General features: G+C 45.4%; 1 protein-coding gene across 1 annotated transcript in view; it reads right to left on the bottom strand.

Annotated features, from left to right (window-relative positions):
* The window catches only part of psmd9 (proteasome 26S subunit, non-ATPase 9), a 63,044-nt gene that overhangs the window by 7,773 nt on the left and 32,891 nt on the right, over nucleotides 1-22,380 (bottom strand). The window contains exons 2-5 of the mRNA XM_072495287.1: nucleotides 9,881-9,983; nucleotides 8,399-8,592; nucleotides 6,714-6,815; nucleotides 3,360-3,448 (exon numbers count right to left, since the gene is read on the bottom strand). Of these exons, the coding sequence (XP_072351388.1) occupies nucleotides 3,360-3,448; nucleotides 6,714-6,815; nucleotides 8,399-8,592; nucleotides 9,881-9,983 (488 nt within the window). The remainder of the gene's footprint in view (nucleotides 1-3,359; nucleotides 3,449-6,713; nucleotides 6,816-8,398; nucleotides 8,593-9,880; nucleotides 9,984-22,380) is intronic.

Raw genomic sequence — 22,380 nt, 5'->3', positions numbered from 1 at the left:
TCACAGCGCCAGGGACCCGGATTCGATTCCCGGCTCGGGTCATGTCTGTGCAGAGTCTGCACGTTGTCCCTGTGTCTGTGTGGGTTTCCTCCAGGTGCTCCGGTTTCCTCCCACAAGTCCCGAAAGACGTGCTTGTTAGATGAATTGGACATTCTGAATTCTCCCTCCGTGTACCCAAACAGGTGCCGGAATGTGGCGGCGGGGGGCTTTTCACAGTAACTTCATTGCAGTGTTAATGTAAGCCTACTTGTGACAATAATAAAGATTATTTTTATTAATCTTAATCAAAAAGGATTTGGGCAGGAAATGGGGAGATATTAAAAGAAAAAGAAACATCTCGGGAGTATGTTCATTTTTATTGTTTGAATCCAACCCGCCAAAGAGAGAGAAAGGTTGTTCCAGCTCAGTAAGTCCATTTTGACATTGTTGACCAGGCTTGAATAATTCAATTTGTGAAGCGAGGCCCAATTGTAGGCCACCCTGAGCCCCAAGCAATGAAAACTTGTACTATAGAGGCTGAAGGGTAACGTGCCGAAGTGGGCTCATCTCCCAGGGGGGCTGACTGGAAATCATTCACTCTTGCCAAGATTTAATTTATAGCCAGAGAAGGAGCCGAAGGTATTAAGTGTCTTCATTATGCAATCGATGGAGGGAGTTGGGTCCGTTATTCTAAAGAGGGATATGGGCCAAATGCAGGCAAATGGGGTTAGCTTAGATGGGCTTTTTGGTTAGCATGGCCCGTTGTCATGCCGTAGATGCTATGATTCTATATATGATTCTATGTAAACCCCATCTCGGTAAATACCGCTCCATTGATTGGAAGCCCTCAAGGCTATAGAGCGGCTCTATTGCCAGGGGGAATAAAAGTGGAGAGTCTGGGCAGCTCTGCCTAGTGCCCCTCTTCAAGGGGAAATAGTCCGAGTATAAAGTGTTCATGTGAATGCTGGCCGTAGGGACGTTGTATAACAAGCGGATCGAAGAGACAAATTGATGGTCAAAGCTAAATCTTCCGAGGATCTCAAACAAATAGCCCCGTTCTCACTGTCAAATGCTTTCTCTGCGTCAAGAGATACTATCACCTCTGACTCTTGGGTGGCACAGTAGCACAGTGGTTAGCACTGTTGCTTCACAGCGCCAGGGACCCGGGTTCGATTCCCGGCTTGGGTCACTGTCCATGCGGAGTCTGCATGTTCTCCCCGTATCTGCGTGGGTTTCCTCCAGGTGCTCCAGTTTCCTCCCACAAGTCCCAAAAGACATGCTTGTTAGGTGAATTAGACATTCTGAATTCTCCCTCTGTGTACCTGAACAGATGCCGGAATGTGGCGACTTGGGGATATTCACAGTAACTTTATTGCAGTTTTAATGTAAACCTACTTGTGACAATAAAAATTATTATTATTGAGCAAGGAAGGGGGAAAAAGTATAACATTTAAAATACGTCGTATATTAGCTGATAATTGACGGCCCTTTACAAAGCCTGTTTGGTCCTCAGAAATTATACTTGGAAGGCAAGGCTCCAACCGGAGCACCAGAACCTTAGCAAACAGCTTAACATCCGGGTTTAAAAGCGAGATGGGTCAGAATGAACTGCCCTCAGTCGGGTCCTTGTCCCTCTTAAGGAGCAAAGAAATAGAGGCTTGAGTAAGGATCGGAGGCAATAAACTACAGGATAGGGATTCATCAAACATATCCAGCACAAAGTTGTGAGCTGTTCCGAGAAGTTCTTATAAAATTTGATTGGAAAGCCTTCGTGGCCAGAGGCCTTACCAGCCTGCCTCAGACCATTGCATTTTAAAATCTCATAACGGGGCATAACGGGAAGCCCAACTTGCATTCTTTACTGCTTCAACAGCTGGGATAGGCAGGTTATCCAGAAAATCAGTCATGATTGACTTGTCCACGGGAGGCTCAGATTTGTACAGGCTACAGTAATATGATTTAAAAGCTGCATTGACCTGGAGAAGGGCAGAAACGAGGTTGCTGCCCGGGTTGAGTATCTTGGGATCACATGGGAAGCCTCTTGGTGTTTAAGTTGGTGAGCCAGAAGACAACTGCCCTTCTCCCCATTTTTGTAAAAAGTATCCCTGGAGTTATAATCATACAATGTTTTTCTAAGCGCATTATTGAGAATTACTTGATAATATTTTCCAGCATTTTTCCAACAACTGTGTTAGGCTAACTGGCCTGAAGTTCACTGTTTTCTCTCTGCCTCCTTTCTTAAAAAGCAAGTAACATACGCCAACTTCTGATGGGGCCATTCCCGAATCTAGGAAGTTTTGGAAAATCCTAGCTCATCCATCCACTATTTCTGCAGCTATGTCCTTTAGAACCCTAGGGTGTAAGCCATCAGGTCCTGGGGATTTTAGTCCCTTAAATTTCTCCAATACCTTTTCTTTGTTGATATTCATTTCCTAAATTTTCTGACTCTTTTAGGCCCTAAATTACCATTTAATTGTGGTATGAATCTTGTGTTTTCTACCGTGAAGGCAGATACAAAGTATTCGTTCAATGCCTCTGCCATTTCCTCATAATTTCCCCTGTCTCTGCTTCTGAGGGACCAAAGGTTTACCTCGCTGCTCTCTTCCTTTTTATATACTTATGGAAGCTCCTACAATCGTAGAATTTACAGTGCAAGAGGCCATTCGGCCCATCAAGTCTGCACAGGCCCTTGGAGAGAGCACCCCACTTAAGCCCACTCCTCCATCCTATCCCTGTAACCCAGTAACCCCACCTAACCTTTTTGGACACTAAGGGCAATTTATCATGGCCAATCCACCTAACCTGCACATTGTTGGAGGAAACTGGAGCACCCGGAGGAAACCTACGCAGACACAAGGAGAACGTGCAGACTCCGCACACAGTGACCCAAGCCGGGAATTAAACCTGGGACCATGGAGCTGTGAAGCAACAATGCTATCCACTGTGCTACCGTGCCAATGTTTACATATTTCTGGCTAGTTTACTCTCATACTATTGTTTCCCTTTTTATCAAGGTTTTGCTGGCCCTTTTTCTAAAATACTCCTAATTCTCAGACTTCCTACTCCTTTTGCAACTAAGTCTTTTTTGCAAGCACATAGCACACTGATTTAGATCCGCAAATAACTTTTCAAAGATAATGAGATGTTCTCCAGTGACTTAGAATCATAGAAGTTTACAGCATGGAAACAGGCCCTTCAGCCCAACCAGTCCATGCCGCCCAGTTTTTACCATTAAGCTAGTCCCAGTTGCCCGCACTTGGCCCATAACCCTTTGACGTTATTTATTAAATGATTGTAAATGTATTGTTTTATATACATATATAATATGTCACCTTCTCCACCAGTTTTACTATAAGTTATTTTAATGCTTTGAAACCTACCCCAACAATCCTCTTCCACTCCATCGCTGAGGTATGAGATTCACGTGTATATTCTGTCCATTTCGAATAACTGTTATGCTTAAAGGTTTCTGTAGCAAAATATATTACTTTGTTAAGTTAAAAGTCGAAGACAAGCTTAAATTCCCCATTAGTGTCATAACATAGTCACTTGAGAATCTGATTGTTACATTTTCCATCTTTTAAATGTAAGATCAGTGAAATGAGCAATGGTAATTATTTTCATAATTTGAAATAAAGAAATTAGTCATTTTAGCCTTAAAGGATTAAATATAACACTAACTTAATTTCCCTCACAAAAAAGTCATTTTTAGTTGACAATATATTGTTTTGCTGTTCTGCAAAGATCAAAATAACTTTGAAAACAGCAAGAGAAAAATGACTTGCATTTATATAGTGCTTTATTACATTGTCTAGGAATATTTCAATGCATTTTACATATCATGAGTTCCTTTGAAATGTGTTGAATGTTACCTCAGCATATGTTACAACCATATTGTAAACAGCAAGATTCCATTCTGTTAACCTGGTGTTGGTTGAGGGAGGAATGCTGACAAGGGCACCACAACACAATGCTCTTTTGTGAATCAGTAAATAGGACCACAGTTTATTACCTATACCCAAATCAACACTTCAAACAATGAAGTGTACTCTCAGTACTGTGCTAGAATGTAACTCATCAATATCCAACCCCTGTACGCCACTGGTGAAGCCCAAGCAATTCAGTTCTATCTGCATTTAGAAATTATACGCTTGCCTCTGAATCAAAAGGTCACAGATTCAAAGAAAATTGAGCAGTGCAGTACCAAGGAAGTAATGCACTGTCAGAGATGCTGTCCTAATGGATGACGTTAAACCAAGGCTTTAATTGCCTGTTCAGGTAGCATAAAAGATGCCATGGTAATATTCAAGTCAGGAACAAGGGGTTCTCCCGGTGCCCTGGCCAACATTCCTTGCTCCACCATCACCACCAAAATAAATTAACATTCATCTCCTTGCTGATTGTAGAATTTAGATGTGTGTCACTTGGAAAATCCATTTTTCTATAGAAAAGTGCTTAATTAGCTATGAAGTATGTTACAATGTCCTATGGCTCTGCTGCATAAATACAAGTTTTAAAAAAGAATTCCTTTTGCATTTATATATATTATTTGCTAGTCAGCCTCCTTTGAATATTATGGACTTAAGAGTTTTGATCCATTAAAATCAGAAGTTTAAAGTAAATGTAAATTAATGGCAACACTGCAAAAGCATGGGACTTGGTTCCAAGATTCCATGAAAACAAACAGCTTGGAGACTCCACACCTAGATTAGGTACTTAGGTTCTGGTATTGATCTGAGCCTCTAGTTTGGTTAAGATGACGAAATACTACCAATTAAGCCAAGTCGGTATTATGAAATGAATAGTAAAATGAACATTGCTCAAAAATCTGTTTCTATCCTCGGCCATTTCCCCTGTTCGAGATCTGTGGTGGTCAAGACAGTTTTGGAATTGAAAAGAAAAACTAAAGATGTAAGTGTGCAAAATACACACATACCAGTATGAATTGAATAATCAATATGTTCTAATTAATATTACCTTTGCTCTTGCTTCTGTATACTGACTTTTTTTTAAAACATCACTTTTGAAAATAGAAATAGATTTCTCGCCAATACTTTTGCCTGTTCAATGGATCTGATGCAATGGAATATGGCAGAATTTTATTGATGAGCAAATATAATTACATTTGTGTCACTCAAGTGCCATGCAATGATCATGTCCAAGAGTGAATCCAACTATTTTCCCTTGACATTCAATGGCATTACCATCATTGAATCCTCCACTATCAACATTCTGGAGGTAACCATTGACCAGAAACTGAACCGGACCAGCTTATATAAATACTGTGGCTACAAGAGGTCAGAGGCTGAGAATTTGGCAGTGAGTAACTCACCTCCTGACTCCCCAAAGCTTGACGCCATTTACAAGGTATGAGTCAGGTGTATGATGGAATACTCTCCACTTGCCTGGATGAATGCAGTGCCAACAACACTCAAGAAGCTCAACACCATCCAGGACAAAGAATTCTGCTTGGTTGCACCAACTCAAATATTTACTTTCTCTTGCACCGACATACTGTGGCAGCAGTGTGCACCATCTACAAGGTGCACTGCAGCAACTCAAGAAGGCTCCTTCAACAGCATCTTCCAAATCTGCAACGCCTACTACCAAGAAGAACAAGGGCAGCAGATGCATGGGAACACCATCACCTGCAAGTTCCCCTCCATGCCACAAAGCATTCTGACTTGGGAACTATATCACTGTTCCTTCACTGTCACTGGGTGAAAATCCTGGAAATCACTCCCTAACAACACGGGGTATACCTACATCACATTGACTGCAGCGGTTCAAAGCACCATCACCTTCTCTCAAGGGCAAATAGTTATAGGCAATAAATGCTGGCCTAGCCACTGTCACCCACATCCCGTAAAAGAATAAAAAAACATGAATAAAACAATTTAATATTTCTGCTAAATTTATTCCCTACTTCTTTGAGGTGGCATTCAGTAGGAACATTAAATTACAAAAGGAAGCAGACCATTCAGCACAACCATTTATCCTCCACAGAAGCAGATCATTTCTTGTCATCACATACTCCTATATCCCTTTACTCCCGGCACCTAGTCTTCTCTTAAATGTTGATATGGTGTTTCATTCAATTATCAGCTCAAATGCAAAATAATGTCCTGTTCTCTATCCTAAATCTCATGTTTAATCATATCTACAAGCCCTCATTCTAGATCTCTCAGGTACCATAAGTAGTCTCTATTTTCTCTTATGCTTTCATAACACCTTGATCTGTAACCACATTTCTCTTTGACAAGTTTCCAATCTTGCCCGGGAGAAGAGGAGGAGGAATTGCCATAGTGGCACTTTGCATTAGAACAGGAGACGAGCGATTTAGAGATCAAATCAATACGTCCTGAAAGCACTTCCCAGCAGCTGGTTAAAAGTGGTGCTGGTTGATTATAGACAGCTGTTACATGCCTGTCCCTTTCCTGCACCCAGGTAACAATGCGAGCTCATGCAAAAGTTCAAAGGGCACATAATGTTCAAATGGACTATACGCGGAATAAATTTGTGACAGGCTGCATTTACATTTCTTTTGAAAATTCCAAGGGCATTGGCAATATTAACATTATAACAGCTGTGCTGAAATCTAAAGCTTCTTATTGAATCTGAAACGTATTTAGGAAACTGAAATAAGTTCAAGAAAAAAATCATTTAAACCATTAAAAATTATTTTCAGAATATGGTCAAATGTGATCAAAAAAGCAAGTGATCCAGGCACTCACCCCTTCGCTCCGTTGAACCACTGTGGCAATATTTTGCATGTTTTGAAAGTTTCGTGGATTTACAGAACCAAATTCTATAATTTCATCACCAACCTGCAAACCCTAGAAGAGAAAGAGTCTATATGTGTAAAATTGCCTTCTTTCTCAAGCATCATTGTATCTTATTTTCCAATCAGTATTTGTTCCCTAAACAAAATATTTGTGTGGTGATGCACTTGTAAATGGAGTTCAACTCTGTGCCTCTCAACCTCATTTACTACCTCAAAACTACTTCAATTTAATGAGGGATGAACTGTTAACTCGCCAGTAATGTTAAACCTATTTTCTGTTCCAGCCACACGATGTGCTGGATAACCATATGGCATAGTGTCATTTAATTTCTTCTCCAACTCTAACATCCCTCTTTGCTTCGAAGATCTTAATTTCCAGTCACCTCCCAAGTCTGCAGCAATTCCCCATCTTCCATATTTAAGTCTCACCCAAAATGGTTCTGCCCCAATGCAACACTGAAACAGCCTTAATTAAAGTCACAATTGCCATCCTCTGTCAGGATTATTCTATCCTGTCCTCTCTGCAATTACATCATCCTATTCCAACACCACTCCATCACTTTCTAGCTTTCAGCTTAGTGCCTTTGGTTGATTCTACAATTACCTTTCCGATCGTAGCCAGTGCAACTCGGCTTCTCTTTTGCCTGCGTAATTACCTCTTGGGTTTCTCCTATGAATTTATCCTTGGTCTCTTGTTATTTCTCACGTCCTCCTCGGCAACATCATTCTAAGACAGAGTCAGCTTCCACTTGTCCACTTCCACTGCCTCTCCACTGTCAGTCTGCTTTTCCAAAATCCAGTTTTGAATGAGCCACAACTTCTACCAGTTATACATTGACAGATTGAAGTCATTGTCTACGGTTCCAATCACAAGCTCTGTTGTTCAACGATCAATACATCACCTTCCCTGGCCACTACCTAAGGATGAACTAGACTATTCACAGGTTTGGCACCCAACTTAATGCCAAGCTGACCTCCTGAGCCCATATTCACTCCGTCACAAAGGCTTCAACCTCAGTAACACCACTCACCTCCATTCCTGTCTCAATCAATCTAGTGCTGGGGCTCTCATCAATGCCTTTACCACCTCCAGACTTCAGTATTCCAATACTCTACTGGCCAGCCTCCAGACTATAAAAACTTCAATACATGCAAAAGACAGCTGCCTGTATTCTATTCCGCAGCAGTTCCACTATACTGGCTCCAATTCCTCAATACCTGCAAGTTAAAAATCCCTTTATGACCTTAACCCCCTTATGGACCCAAAGACAACTTGATCATTAACAGTCTGTTTATGGATTTTAGGAACATCCCTGCATAACATTATAAAAAGTATTATAATCTCAGTACAAAATATAGATTGTTCTCAACTGAAATGATGGGATATCAGTTAATGGCTGCACTAAGTCACTAAATGAACTTATTTGCTTTCTACTGCGCCCCAGAATACTACGGAGTCCTTGAAAGAATAAATATGGCAGTGATGTTTTTCATTTCAATATAACAAGTAACATCTTTGATATTCATTTGTTACTGAGAAAAATGTTATCATAGAAAATAATTTGGTTTACGATATTTCATTTATTATACATTTTAGACATAATCTTGGGTACATGGAAATTTCTCTGTACTCACTGAGGTATTGGCAGGTGAACCTGGACTAACAGTGTCTATTTTGGCGAAAGCAGATGGTACACTGTTCTCCTGCTCCATTACTTCTTGATGCACTTCTGCCTCATCCTGTCTATGCTTTTCCCTGTCATGTTCATGCAGCTGATGGAGTGCTTCTTCAATTTGTTTCATCAAGGCTTTATGGTCATTTTGTAGACCTTATGAAAACAGGAAACATCCACAGTATATTTACAATAAAGTTAGTGAAATGAGAAGTCACAGCAAAACCTGCCATACCTTTTTAAAAAAAATAAATTTAGAGTGCCCAATTAATTTTTTCCAATTAAGGGGCAATTTAGCATGACCAATCCACCTAGCCTGCACATCTTTGGGTTGTGGGGGCGAAACCCACGCAAACACGGGGAGAATGTGCAAACTCCACACGGACAGTGACCCGGTGCCGTGAGGCAACAGGGCTAACCCACTGCGCCACCGTGCTGCCCCAAAATCTGCCATACCTGATGTAAATGTCAGAGTTGTAAGCTTCCCTGGAATTTCCTTACTCAATTTCATGTGTACCATGAAACAGGGATCAGAAACTTTTCTACAAGGTGAGGCGATTTGCTATGGGGCAGAGTTTCAAAACGGCTCCACTTTTAAACACAATTATCTCTCAACCTGAAAATATGACAAAATAGAAATCTTACAAAGTCTTTAATTTTATTCCTTTTCAGTGCCTTCTAAATCTTGGCCAGAATTCTCCGGCCACTGGGATTCACTGTTCCCAGCAGCGTGGGGTGGCTTCAATGAGAAATTCCATTGACAAGCGGCAGGAGTAGAGAGTCATTCCTCTAATGAACAGCACACCATCAAGAAACACGTGGCTGGGGGACCGGAGAATCTAGCCCCTCCTCTCTTTCAAAGAGACAGAGATGGCTATGGCTTTTTCATTGCCAATATCAATTCATCGTATATATATATATTCCAAGAGAATACTTTGAGGGAAGGACATTGTTTCACTCTTACCCATGACAAAGCATTTGGCCAGGGCAGCACGGTGGCGCAGTGGTTAGCACTGCTGTCTCATGGCGCCGAGGTCCCAGATTTGATCCCGGCTCTGGGTCACTGTCCATGTGGAGTTTGCACATTCTCCCCGTGTTTGCATGGGTTTCGCCCCCACAACCCAAAGACATGCAGAGTAGGTGGATTGGCTACGCTAAATTGGAAAAAATGAATTGGGTGCTCCAAATTTTTTTTAAAAGACAAAGCATTTGCCCATCTTAAGAAACTCATTTACAAGCCCCGGTTCTGAACCAAAAAAACATCTACCTGAGGTTGTCAAATCTGAATGACAGTCATGGTTTTAATTTGAATTAGAGTAATGTACTCGTAGAATTATCAGGCTCCAGATACTCATTTTTTTAATTGCACTGAAAACGTTAACATTGATAGCTTAAAGCAACAACTCTTTCCTTAACATTTTAAAAATGCATCAATATTACTTACAAATGATATTATGTCGGGCTGTTCGAACTTCATAAACATTAATATCTGTTCGTGGATATCCTTCAATATCAACTAAAGGTTCATCCATCCCAGCTTTGCTTTGCTGAAAGTCAGAGGTTCAACATCTATAATTAGTGTTAAAATACAAACATTGACTTCCGGGTGCGGCGATGACCAGTTAAGTCGCATGTTTCGGCAGCTCCCTGCGAAACAGACTTTTGGGCTCTTGATAGGAGCCCCAACGGTAATTTTGACGGCTAAAAACACTGTGCGGTAAACCAGAAGGGAATCCACCCTGGATACGGGTGGAAAAAGGAGAGAGTGGCCAGATTGCAGTGGATCCTTTAGAACAGCGGCAAGGAAGGCAAGCAAAAACCAAGATGGCGTCGGAAGGTGGCAGTTTAACATGGGGCCCTGAACAACAAGAGCTCTTGAAATGCTGTGTGGAAGAGATCAAAAAGGAAATGAAGAAAGAGCTGTTGGGCCCGATACTACAGGCGATCGAAGGGCTAAAGGAGGAACAAAAGACCCAGGAGCGGGAGCTTCGGGTCGTGAAGGCAAAGGCAGCCGAGAATGAGGACGATATACAGGGCCTGGTGGTGAAGACGGAGACGCAGGAGGCACATCAGAAACGATGTGTGGAAAGGTTGGAGGCACTGGAAAACAACGCAAGGAGGAACAACCTGAGCATTCTTGGTCTTCCTGAAGGTGTGGAGGGAGCGGACGTCGGGGCATATGTGAGCACGATGCTGCACTCGTTAATGGGAGCGGAGGCCCCGGCGGGTCCGTTGGAGGTGGAGGGAGCATACCGAGTGATGGCGCGAGGACCGAGAGCAGGAGAAATTCCCAGAGCCATAGTGGTGAGATTCCTCCGTTTTAAGGATAGAGAAATGGTCCTTAGATGGGCGAAGAAAACTCGGAGCAGTAAATGGGAGAACGCGGTGATCCGCGTTTATCAAGACTGGAGTGCGGAGGTGGCGAGAAGGAGGGCGAGCTTTAATCGGGCCAAGGCGGTGCTTCATAAAAAGAAGATAAAATTTGGAATGCTGCAACCGGCAAGACTGTGGGTCACATATCGAGGGAGGCACCACTACTTTGAGACGGCGGATGAAGCGTGGACTTTTATTGTGGAAGAAAAACTGGAATGAGCGGGTTATTAAAAAGAACGTTCGAACAAAGTGGTGGGGCGAATGTGGGGGGCAAAGAGGGGTTTTATGTACTAATCCTGCGATGTGGTAACTTTTCTCTCTCCCACAGGTGGTGATGGGGGGAGGAGGGGAGGTGGAGGAGATGGGGCGTTGGCCATTGGGGGCGGGGCCAAGGGAGAAGCGCGGGCTTGGTTCCCGCGCTATGATAATCATGGCGGGAATAGAGAAGCAGGAAGGAGGGGGCGTCGCACGGTGCGAGCCGAGGTCACGGGGGGAAGCCGAGGTCAGCCAGAGTTTGCTGACTTCTGGGAGCAACATGGGGGGAGTAATTACGCTAGCGGGGGATCTAGCGGGGGGGGTGGGAGGGGGGAATTACTGGGTTGCTGCTGCTGGGGAGAGGGGGGAGCTGGTATGGGAGAGGATGGGCGGGGGGGCACCGCCTGGGGGAGATACAGCTGCGTGGGAACCGGGTGAGGAGCTGGAAAAAGGTGATGGCTAATCGACAAGGGGGGGGGGGGGCGGGGGTAGGAAGCCCCCCAACCCGGCTGATCACGTGGAACGTGAGAGGGCTGAACGGGCCGATAAAGAGGGCACGGGTACTCGCACACCTTAAGAAACTTAAGGCAGATGTGGTTATGTTACAGGAAACGCACCTGAAACTGATAGACCAGGTTAGGCTACGCAAAGGATGGGTGGGGCAGGTGTTCCATTCGGGGCTAGATGCGAAAAACAGGGGGGTGGCTATATTAGTGGGGAAGCGGGTAATGTTCGAGGCAAAGACTATAGTGGCGGATAACGGGGGCAGATACGTGATGGTGAGTGGCAAACTACAGGGGGAGACGGTGGTTTTGGTAAACGTATATGCCCCGAACTGGGATGATGCCAATTTTATGAGGCGGATGCTAGGACGCATTCCGGACCTAGAGATGGGAAAGCTGATAATGGGGGGAGATTTTAATACGGTGTTGGAACCAGGGCTGGATAGGTCGAAGTCCAGGACTGGAAGGAGGCCGGCAGCAGCCAAGGTACTTAAAGATTTTATGGAGCAGATGGGAGGTGTAGACCCGTGGAGATTTAGCAGACCTAGGAGTAAGGAGTTCTCGTTTTTCTCCTATGTCCATAAAGTCTACTCGCGAATAGACTTTTTTGTGCTGGGTAGGGCATTGATCCCGAAGGTGAGGGGAACGGAGTATACGGCTATAGCCATTTCGGATCACGCTCCACACTGGGTGGACTTGGAGATAGGGGAGGAAACACGAGGGCACCCACCCTGGAGAATGGACATGGGACTAATGGCAGATGAGGGGGTGTGTCTAAGGGTGAGGGGGTGCATTGAAAAGTACTTGGAACTCAATGATAATGGGGAGGTCCAGGTGGGAGTGGTCTGGGAGGCGTTGAAGGCGGTGGTTAGAGGGGAGCTGATATCAATAAGGGCACATAAAGGGAAGCAGGAGAGTAAGGAACGGGAGCGGTTGCTGCAAGAACTTTTGAGGGTGGACAGACAATATGCGGAAGCACCGGAGGAGGGACTGTACAGGGAAAGGCAAAGGCTACATGTAGAATTTGACTTGCTGACTACAGGCACTGCAGAGGCACAATGGAGGAAGGCACAGGGTGTACAGTACGAATATGGGGAGAAGGCGAGCAGGTTGCTGGCACACCAATTGAGGAAAAGGGGAGCAGCGAGGGAAATAGGGGGAGTGAGGAAGGAGAGATGGAGCGGGGAGCGGAGAGAGTGAATGGAGTGTTCAAGACATTTTATAAAAAATTATATGAAGCTCAACCCCCGGATGGGAGGGAGAGAATGATGGGCTTCTTGGATCAGCTGGAATTTCCCAAGGTGGAAGAGCAGGAAAGAGTGGGACTGGGAGCACAGATCGAGGTAGAAGAAGTGGTGAAAGGAATTAGGAGCATGCAGGCGGGAAAGGCCCCGGGACCGGATGGATTCCCAGTCGAATTCTATAGAAAATATGTGGACTTGCTCGCCCCGGTACTGACGAGGACCTTTAATGAGGCAAAGGAAAGGGGACAACTGCCCCCGACTATGTCTGAAGCAACGATATCGCTTCTCTTAAAGAAGGAAAAGGACCCGCTACAATGCGGGTCCTATAGACCTATTTCCCTCCTAAATGTAGATGCCAAGGTCCTGGCCAAGGTAATGGCAATGAGAATAGAGGAATGTGTCCCGGGGGTGGTCCACGAGGACCAAACTGGGTTTGTGAAGGGGAGACAGCTGAACACGAATATACGGAGGTTGTTAGGGGTAATGATGATGGCCCCACCAGAGGGAGAAACGGAGATAGTAGTGGCGATGGATGCCGAGAAAGCATTTGATAGAGTGGAGTGGGATTATTTGTGGGAGGTGTTGAGGAGATTTGGCTTTGGAGAGGGGTATGTTAGATGGGTGCAGCTGTTGTATAGGGCCCCAGTGGCGAGCGTGGTCACGAATGGACGGGGATCTGCATATTTTCGGCTCCATAGAGGGACAAGGCAGGGATGCCCTCTGTCCCCATTATTGTTTGCACTGGCGATTGAGCCCCTGGCGATAGCGTTGAGGGGTTCCAAGAAGTGGAGGGGAGTACTTAGGGGAGGAGAAGAGCACCGGGTATCTTTGTATGCGGACGATTTGCTACTATACGTGGCGGACCCGGCGGAGGGGATGCCAGAAATAATGCGGATACTTGGGGAGTTTGGGGATTTTTCAGGGTATAAATTGAACATGGGGAAAAGTGAGTTGTTTGTGGTGCATCCAGGGGAGCAGAGTAGAGAAATAGAGGACCTACCGTTGAGGAAGGTAACAAGGGACTTTCGTTACCTGGGGATCCAGATAGCTAAGAATTAGGGCACATTGCATAGGTTAAATTTAACGCGGTTGGTGGAACAGATGGAGGAGGATTTCAAGAGATGGGATATGGTATCCTTGTCAATGGCAGGGAGGGTGCAGGCGGTTAAGATGGTGGTCCTCCCGAGATTCCTCTTTGTGTTTCAGTGCCTCCCGTTGGTGATCACGAAGGCTTTTTTTAAAAGGATTGAAAAGAGCATCAGGGGTTTTGTGTGGGCCGGGAAGACCCCGAGAGTGAGGAAGGGATTCTTACAGCGTAGCAGGGATAGGGGGGGGCTGGCACTACCGAGCCTAAGTGAGTATTATTGGGCCGCTAATATTTCAATGGTGAGTAAGTGGATGGGAGAGGAGGAGGGAGCAGCGTGGAAGAGATTAGAGAGGGCGTCCTGTAGGGGGACTAGCCTACAGGCTATGGTGACAGCCCCATTGCCGTTCTCACCGAGGAACTACACCACAAGCCCGATGGTGGTGGCTACACTGAAGATTTGGGGACAGTGGAGACGGCATAGGGGAAAGACTGGAGCCTTGGGGGGGTCCCCAATAAGAAACAACCATAGGTTTGCCCCGGGGGGAATGGATGGGGGATATGGAATGTGGCAAAGAGCAGGAATAACGCAACTGAAAGATCTGTTTGTGGATGGGAAGTTCGCGAGTCTGGGAGCGCTGACCGAGAAATATGGGTTGCCCCAAGGGAATGCATTCAGGTATATGCAACTGAGGGCTTTTGCGAGGCAACAGGTGAGGGAATTCCCGCAGCTCCCGACACAAGAGGTGCAGGACAGAGTGATCTCAAAGACATGGGTGGGGGATGGTAAGGTGTCAGATATATATAGGGAAATGAGGGACGAAGGGGAGACTATGGTAGATGAACTAAAAGGGAAATGGGAAGAAGAGCTGGGGGAGGAGATCAAGGAGGGGCTGTGGGCAGATGCCCTAAGCAGGGTAAACTCGTCGTCCTCGTGTGCCAGGCTAAGCCTGATTCAGTTTAAGGTATTACACAGGGCACATATGACTGGAGCGCGGCTCAGTAAATTTTTTGGGGTGGAGGATAGGTGTGCGAGGTGCTCGAGAAGCCCAGCGAATCATACCCATATGTTTTGGTCATGCCCGGCACTACAGAGGTTTTGGATGGGGGTGACAAAGGTGCTTTCAAAAGTAGTAGGAGTCCGGGTCGAACCAAGCTGGGGGTTGGCTATATTTGGGGTTGCACAAGAGCCGGGAGTGCAGGAGGCGCAGGATATTGCTAATGTGGAAAGAAGTCAAGCCCCCGGGGGTGGAGACCTGGATAAATGACATGGCGGGGTTTATAAAGCTAGAGCGGATTAAGTTCGTCCTAAGGAGGTCGGCTCAAGGGTTCACCAGGCGGTGGCAACCGTTCGTCGAATACCTCGCAGAAAGATAGACGGAATGGGAAAAAGAAGGCAGCAGCAGCAGCCCAGGATCGGGGGGGGGGGGGGGGGGGGAGGAGGAACCAGAAGGACTCTTAGGGTTGTTAATATATACTGTATAGTATATATAGGTCGTTGCTACAGATAATTATATATTGGACTGTTAAATTATATTTTTGGAGAGTGTTACTTGTGACAAGGCAGTTGCCAATTAGGGCTAGTTTTCATTTTTGTTATTTATTATTTATTCATTTGTTTTTTGTTTATAAAATAGGTCATTGTTATTTGTGTTGTTATAATATTGTGTAAAGGATGCACAATGTACTGTGTTGGTTGACCAAAAATTTTCAATAAAATATTTAATAAAAACAAAATTCAAAACATTACTTGAAAGCAATCATTTTTGGTTGGTTTTGCTCCTGATCTGTGCCCAGCCTTAATGCCTACTTATATAATTTACAGCCAAGTTTAAAGGTGATTGGCAAGAGCCAAAGCAGATACAAGGGACGGGATTCTCCACTCCCGCACTGAAGTGCCCACACCGTCGTGAACGGCGTCGAGGTTCACGATGGCGCGAAACGGCCCCGATCCCGACCGATTCAGGCCCCGACAACGGGCTAGGATCGGGGCCGCGTCATCTACACGCGCCAGGCCGTGTCGCCGCGTAAAGGCCGCACCGCATAGATGACGCGGCTGGCGCCGCATAACTGGCGTCACCTTCGCATGCGTGGTTGCCGTCCTCTCTGAGTCCGCCCCACAAGAAGATGGCGGACAGATGGAGCCGCGGAAGGAAGGAGGTCCTCCATCAGAGAGGACGGCCCAACGATCGGTAGGCACCGATCGTGGGCCATGCCACATTTGAGGTACCCCCCGGTGCAGGATCCCCCCCCCCACCCCCAGCGTTCCCGTGCTGTTCCCGACGGCAGCGACCAGGTGTGGACGGCGCCGGGGAGAACCCACCGTTTTGGCCTGGCCGATCAGCCCATCCAGGCCTGAGAATAGCGGGGGTGCCGGAGAATCGCCATTTTGGGTGTCTCCGGCGATTCTCTGGCCTGCGGCCCGCGGAACTCGACGGGGCCGTTCCTGCCGCTTGGGAGAATCGCGCGGGAGGGCGTCGGACCGGCGTCCCGGGAAATTTTGGCGGCCCAGGCAATTCTCCCAACCGGCGCGGGAGTGGAGAATCTCGCCCAAGGACTTTTGTAACACACCGAGTTATGATGATCCGAAATGCACTGCCTGAAAGTGTGGTTGTTGGAAGCAGATTCAATAATACCATTCAAAAGGCAAGTGGATAAATACTTAATACCTAAATAAATAATCAAAGGGGGAAAAAACACAGAAATCTGGGGCATAAACATGGGAGTGGGATTAATTGGATTGCCATATCACAAGGGCTGGCATTGGCATAATTGGCCAAATTACCTCTTTTTATGCTGCATCATTCTATGATTTTATAATGTAATTCTAATATATGCTAATCATCGAATTTACAGTGCAGAGGGAGGCCATTTGGCCCATCGAGGGCCTTGGAAAGCGCACCCTAATTAAGCCCACACCTTCGCCCTATCTCCATAACCCAGTAACCCCACCTCACCTTTTTTGGACACTAAGGGCAATTTAACATTGCCAATCCACCTAACCTGCACATCTTTATGTGAGAGATACTCTTAAAACAATGTCATGGCTTTAATATTTATTCATCATGCCACTGAATAAATAAAGAATTCAATGATTTGAGCAACAAATGTATTCCTACACCAAATGATGTAAGATGATGTATTTAAATCGCGCGCCTGAATCAGGAATTTACATAATAGACGTAAATTAGTGGCTTTGGTACGTTGAAAAATGGATGTGTTCCGTTTGTCAATGTTTCATTATGTCATCACACTAGATAAATGTGAGCACTATTCTCTTAATGTGTCAAAATTTGACAGGTTTCATAATCTCTTAGAACAGACAACTTAAGAAATAAGAACAGAGGTAGACCATTTGGCCCTTTGAGCCAGCTCCACCCTTCAGCAAGGTCATGGCTCATTTTTACCTGAACTCCACCTTTCCACACTATTCCCATATCCCTTAATACCCCAAACATTATTGACCTTGATTATACTCAATGGGTTGAGCATCTATTGCTCTCTGAGGTAGAGAATTCCAAAGATTCACAAGGTTATGAGTGAAGAAATGTATCCATGCCTCAGACCCAAATGACCGAGCCCTTACTCTGAGATTATGTCCTAGTCTCCCCAGCCAGAAGAAGCATCTTCTCACCATTTACCATGTCAAGCCACTTTATAACTTTACAAGTTTCAATTAGATCATCTCTCATTCTTCTAAACATCAGGGAATATCTGCCTAGACTATTCAATCTCTCCTCATGAGGGGATTGTGCATTCTAGTGAACCTTCGTTGCACTCCTTCTCGGGCAAGGATAGAACATAGAACATTACAGCGCAGTACAAGCCCTTCGGCCCTCGATGTTGCGCCGACGTGTGAAACCACTCTAAAGCCCATCTACACTATTCCCTTATTGTCCATATGTCTATCCAATGACCATTTGAATGCCCTTAGTGTTGGCGAGTCCACTACTGTTGCAGGCAGGGCATTCCACACCCTTACTACTCTCTGAGTAAAGAACCTACCTCTGACATCTGTCTTATATCTATCTCCCCTCAATTTAAAGGTATGTCCCCTCGTGCGAGACATCACCATCCAAGGAAAAAGGCTCTCACTGTCCACCCTATCCAATCCTCTGATCATCTTGTATGCCTCAATTAAGTCACCTCTTAACCTTCTTCTCTCTAACGAAAACAGCCTCAAGTCCTTCAGCCTTTCCTCATAGGATCTTCCCTCCATACCAGGCAACATTCTGGTAAATCTCCTCTGCACCCTTTCCAATGCTTCCACATCCTTCCTATAATGCGGCGACCAGAATTGCACGCAATACTCCAAATGCGGCCGCACCAGAGTGTTGTATAGCTGCAACATGACCTCATGGCTCCTAAACTCAATCCCTCTACCAATAAAAGCTAACACACCGTACGCCTTCTTAACAACCCTCTCAACCTGGGTGGCAACTTTCAGGGATCTATGTACATGGACACCGAGATCTCTCTGCTCATCCACACTGCCAAGAATCTTACCATTAGCCCAGTACTCAGTCTTCCTGTTATTCCTTCCAAAATGAATCACCTCACACTTTTCTGCATTAAACTCCATTTGCCACCTCTCAGCCCAGCGCTGCAGCTTATCTATGTCCCTCTGTAACTTGTAACATCCTTCCGCACTGTCCACAACTCCACCGACTTTAGTGTCATCTGCAAATTTACTCACCCATCCTTCTACGTCCTCCTCCAGGTCATTTATAAAAATGACAAACAGCATTGGCCCCAAAACAGATCCTTGTGGTACACCACTGGTAACTGGACTCCAGCCTGAATATTTCCCATCAACCACCACCCTTTGTCTTCTTCCAGCTAGCCAATTTCTGATCCAAACTGCTAAATCACCCTGAATCCCATGTCTCCGTATTTTCTGCAGTAGCCTACCATGGGGAACCTTATCAAACGCTTTACTGAAATCCATATACACCACATCAACGGCTTTACCCTCATCCACCTGTTTGGTCACCTTCTTAAAAAACTCTATAAGGTTTGTGAGGCACGACCTACCCTTCACAAAACCGTGTTCACTATCTCTAATCAAATTATTCCTTTCCAGATGATTATACATCCTATCTCTTATAAACCTTTCCAAGATTTTTCCCACAGCAGAAGTAAGGCTCACTGGTCTATAGTTACCGGGGTTATCTCTACTCCCCTTCTTGAACAAGGGGACAACATTTGCTATCCTCCAGTCTTCTGGCACTATTCCTGTAGACAAAGATGACTTAAAGATCAAGGCCAAAGGCTCAGCAATCTCCTCCCTAGCTTCCCAGAGAATCCTAGTATAAATCCCATCCGGCCCAGGTGACGTATCTATTTTCACACTTTCCAGAATTGCTAACACCTCCTCCTTATGAACCTCAAGCCCTTCTAGTCTAGTCGCCTGAATCTCAGTATTCTCCTCGACAACATTGTCTTTTTCCTGTGTGAATACTGACGAAAAATATTCATTTAGCACCTCTCCTGTCTCCTCGGACTCCAAGCACAACTTCCCACTACTGTCCTTGACTGGCCCTACTCTTACCCTAGTCATTCTTTTATTCCTGACATATCTATAGAAAGCTTTAGGGTTATCCTTGATCCTAACTGCCAAAGAATTCTCATGTCCCCTCCTGGCTCTTCTTAGCTCTCTCTTTAGGTCCTTCCTAGCTAACTTGTAACTCTTGAGCGCCCTAACTGAATCTTCATGTCTCATCTTTACACAAGTCTCCTTCTTCCTCTTGACAAGTGTTTCGACTGCTTTAGTAAACCACGGTTCCCTCACTCGACCACTTCCTCCCTGCCTGACAGGTACATACTTATCAAGGACACGCAGTAGCTGTTCCTTGAACAAGCTCCACATTTCCATTGTACCCATCCCCTGCAGTTTTACTCTCCATCCGATGTATTCTAAGTCTTGCCTCATCGCATCATAATTGCCTTTCCCCCAGATATAACTCTTGCCCTGCGGTATATACCTATCCCTTTCCATCACTAAAGTAAACGTAATCGAATTGTGGTCACTATCACCAAAGTGCTCACCTACCTCCAAATCGAACACCTGTCCTGGTTCATTACCCAGTACCAAATCCAATATGGCCTCGCCCCTCTACATACTGTGTCAGGAAACCCTCCTGCACACATTGGACAAAAACGGACCCATCTAAAGTACTCAAACTATAGCGTTTCCAGTCAATATTTGGAAAGTTAAAGTCCCCCATAACAACTACCCTGTTGCTTTCGCTCCTATCCAGAATCATCTTTGCAATCCTCTCCTCTACATCTCTGGAACTTTTCGGAGGCCTATAGAAAACCCCCAACAGGGTGACCTCTCCTTTCCTGTTTCTAACCTCAGCCCATACTACCTCAGTAGACAAGTCCTCATCAAACGTCCTTCTGCCACCGTAATACTGTCCTTGACTAACAATGCCACCCCTCCCCCTCTTTTACCACCTTCCCTGAGCTTACTGAAATATCTAAATCCCGGCACCTACAACAACCATTCCTGTCCCTGCTCTATCCATGTCTCCGAAATGGCCACAACATCGACGTCCCAGGTACCAACCCATGCCACAAGTTCACCCACCTTATTCCGGATGCTCCTGGCATTGAGGAAGACACACTTTAAACCACCTTCCTGCCTGCCGGTACACTCCTGCAACTTTGAAACCCTACTCATGAACTCACTACTCTCAACCTCCTGTATACTGGAGCTACAATTCAGGTTCCCAAGCCCCTGCTGAACTAGTTTAAACCCTCCCGAAGAGCATTAGCAAATTTCCCCCCCCCAGAATATTGGTACCCCTCTGGTCCAGGTGCAGACCATCCCGTTTGTAGAGGTCCCACCGACCCCAGAATGAGCCCCAATTATCCAGAAATCTGAAACCCTCCCTCCTGCACCATCCCTGTAGCCACGTGTTCAACTCCTCTCTCTCCCTATTCCTCGTCTCGCTATCACGTGGCACGGGTAACAACCCAAAGATAATAACTCCGTTTGTCCTAGATCGAAGGTTCCACCCTAGCTCCCTGAATTCCTGCCTTACATCCCGATCCCGTTTCCTACCTATGTCGTTGGTACCTATGTGGACCACGACTTGGGGCTGCTCCCCCTCCCCATTAAGGATCCCGAAAACACGATCCGAGACATCACGCACCCTGGCACCTGGGAGGCAACACACCAACCGTGAGTCTCTCTCGTTCCCACAGAATCTCCTATCTATCCCCCTAACTATGGAGTCTCCAATGCCTAATACTCTACTCCTCTCCCCCCTTCCCTTCTGAGCAACAGGGACAGACTCTGTGCCAGAGACCTGTACCCCATGGCTTAACCCTGGTAAGTCCCCCCCCCCCCCAAACAGTATCCAAAGCGGTATACTTGTTACTAAGGGGAACGGCCACAGGGGATCCCTGTACTGACTGCTTCCTCCCAGCCCCTCTCACTATCACCCATCTAACTAAGGATGTCCTACGTCTTTCCTTAGTTAAGGAGACCAAATCAGCACACACAGAAGGTACTCCAGGTGTGACCTCACTAACACCATGTCTCATTGTAGAAAGGCCTCTTTGCTCTCATACTCCAATCCTTTTGTAACAAAATCTAACATACCATTTGCCTTCCTAGTTGCTTCTGCTTTAGCATATTAACTTTTTGTGATTTATTTACAAGAACACCAGGTCCCTCCGAATACAGCTTCTCACCTTTCCCCCCAAAAAATCTTGTTTTACTTTTCTCCCAAAGTAGATAGGTTCACACATAGCCACATTGTATTCCATCTGCCATGTTCCTTTTTCCACTCAACCAACATGTCTTTATCCCTCTATGAGACTCTTCCCATCCTCTTCACCACTTACTTTCCCACCTAACCTTGTATCATCAGCAAACGTAGATACATTACACCCAATCCCCTAATCTAAATCATTAATATAGATAATAAATAGCTGAGGCCCACGTACTGATCTTTAATGTACCCTATCAACCTGCCAACATAAAATCCTCTCATTTATTCCTACTGGTCTTGTTCTTTGACAATCCTCAAGCCATGGTAATATATCTATCCCATCAATCTCCCAACTCCATGAGTTCTAATTTTGTACAATAACTTCATGTGACACCTACCAAATGCTTTCTAAAAACCAAATACACCACATCCACTCATTCCCATCATTTATCAAATACAATTTCCCTGTGCCAAGTTGACTCTGCTTAACCAGATTAAGATTTTCTATATGCCCTTTTACCACGTCCATAACAACAGATTCTAACATTTTTTAAAGTACTGATGTTAGGCTAACTGGGCAATAGATCCGTTTCCTCCCTTTCGCTTTTCTTAAATGGCAGGGTTATATTTGCAACCTTCTAATTTTTTGGAACTCTTCGAGAAACAAAGTAATCTTGGAAGATCAAAATCAATGCATCCACTATCTTGGCAGCTATATCTTTGAAATCCCTCGGAAGCAGGTTGTTGGGTTCAAAGGGATT

The sequence above is a fragment of the Scyliorhinus torazame genome, chromosome 1 (genome assembly GCF_047496885.1).
Source record: "Scyliorhinus torazame isolate Kashiwa2021f chromosome 1, sScyTor2.1, whole genome shotgun sequence".
NCBI classification, from domain to species: domain Eukaryota; kingdom Metazoa; phylum Chordata; class Chondrichthyes; order Carcharhiniformes; family Scyliorhinidae; genus Scyliorhinus; species Scyliorhinus torazame.
Note: the sequence above shows the minus strand (reverse complement) of the source record. Positions and strands in the feature narration are given on the sequence as shown.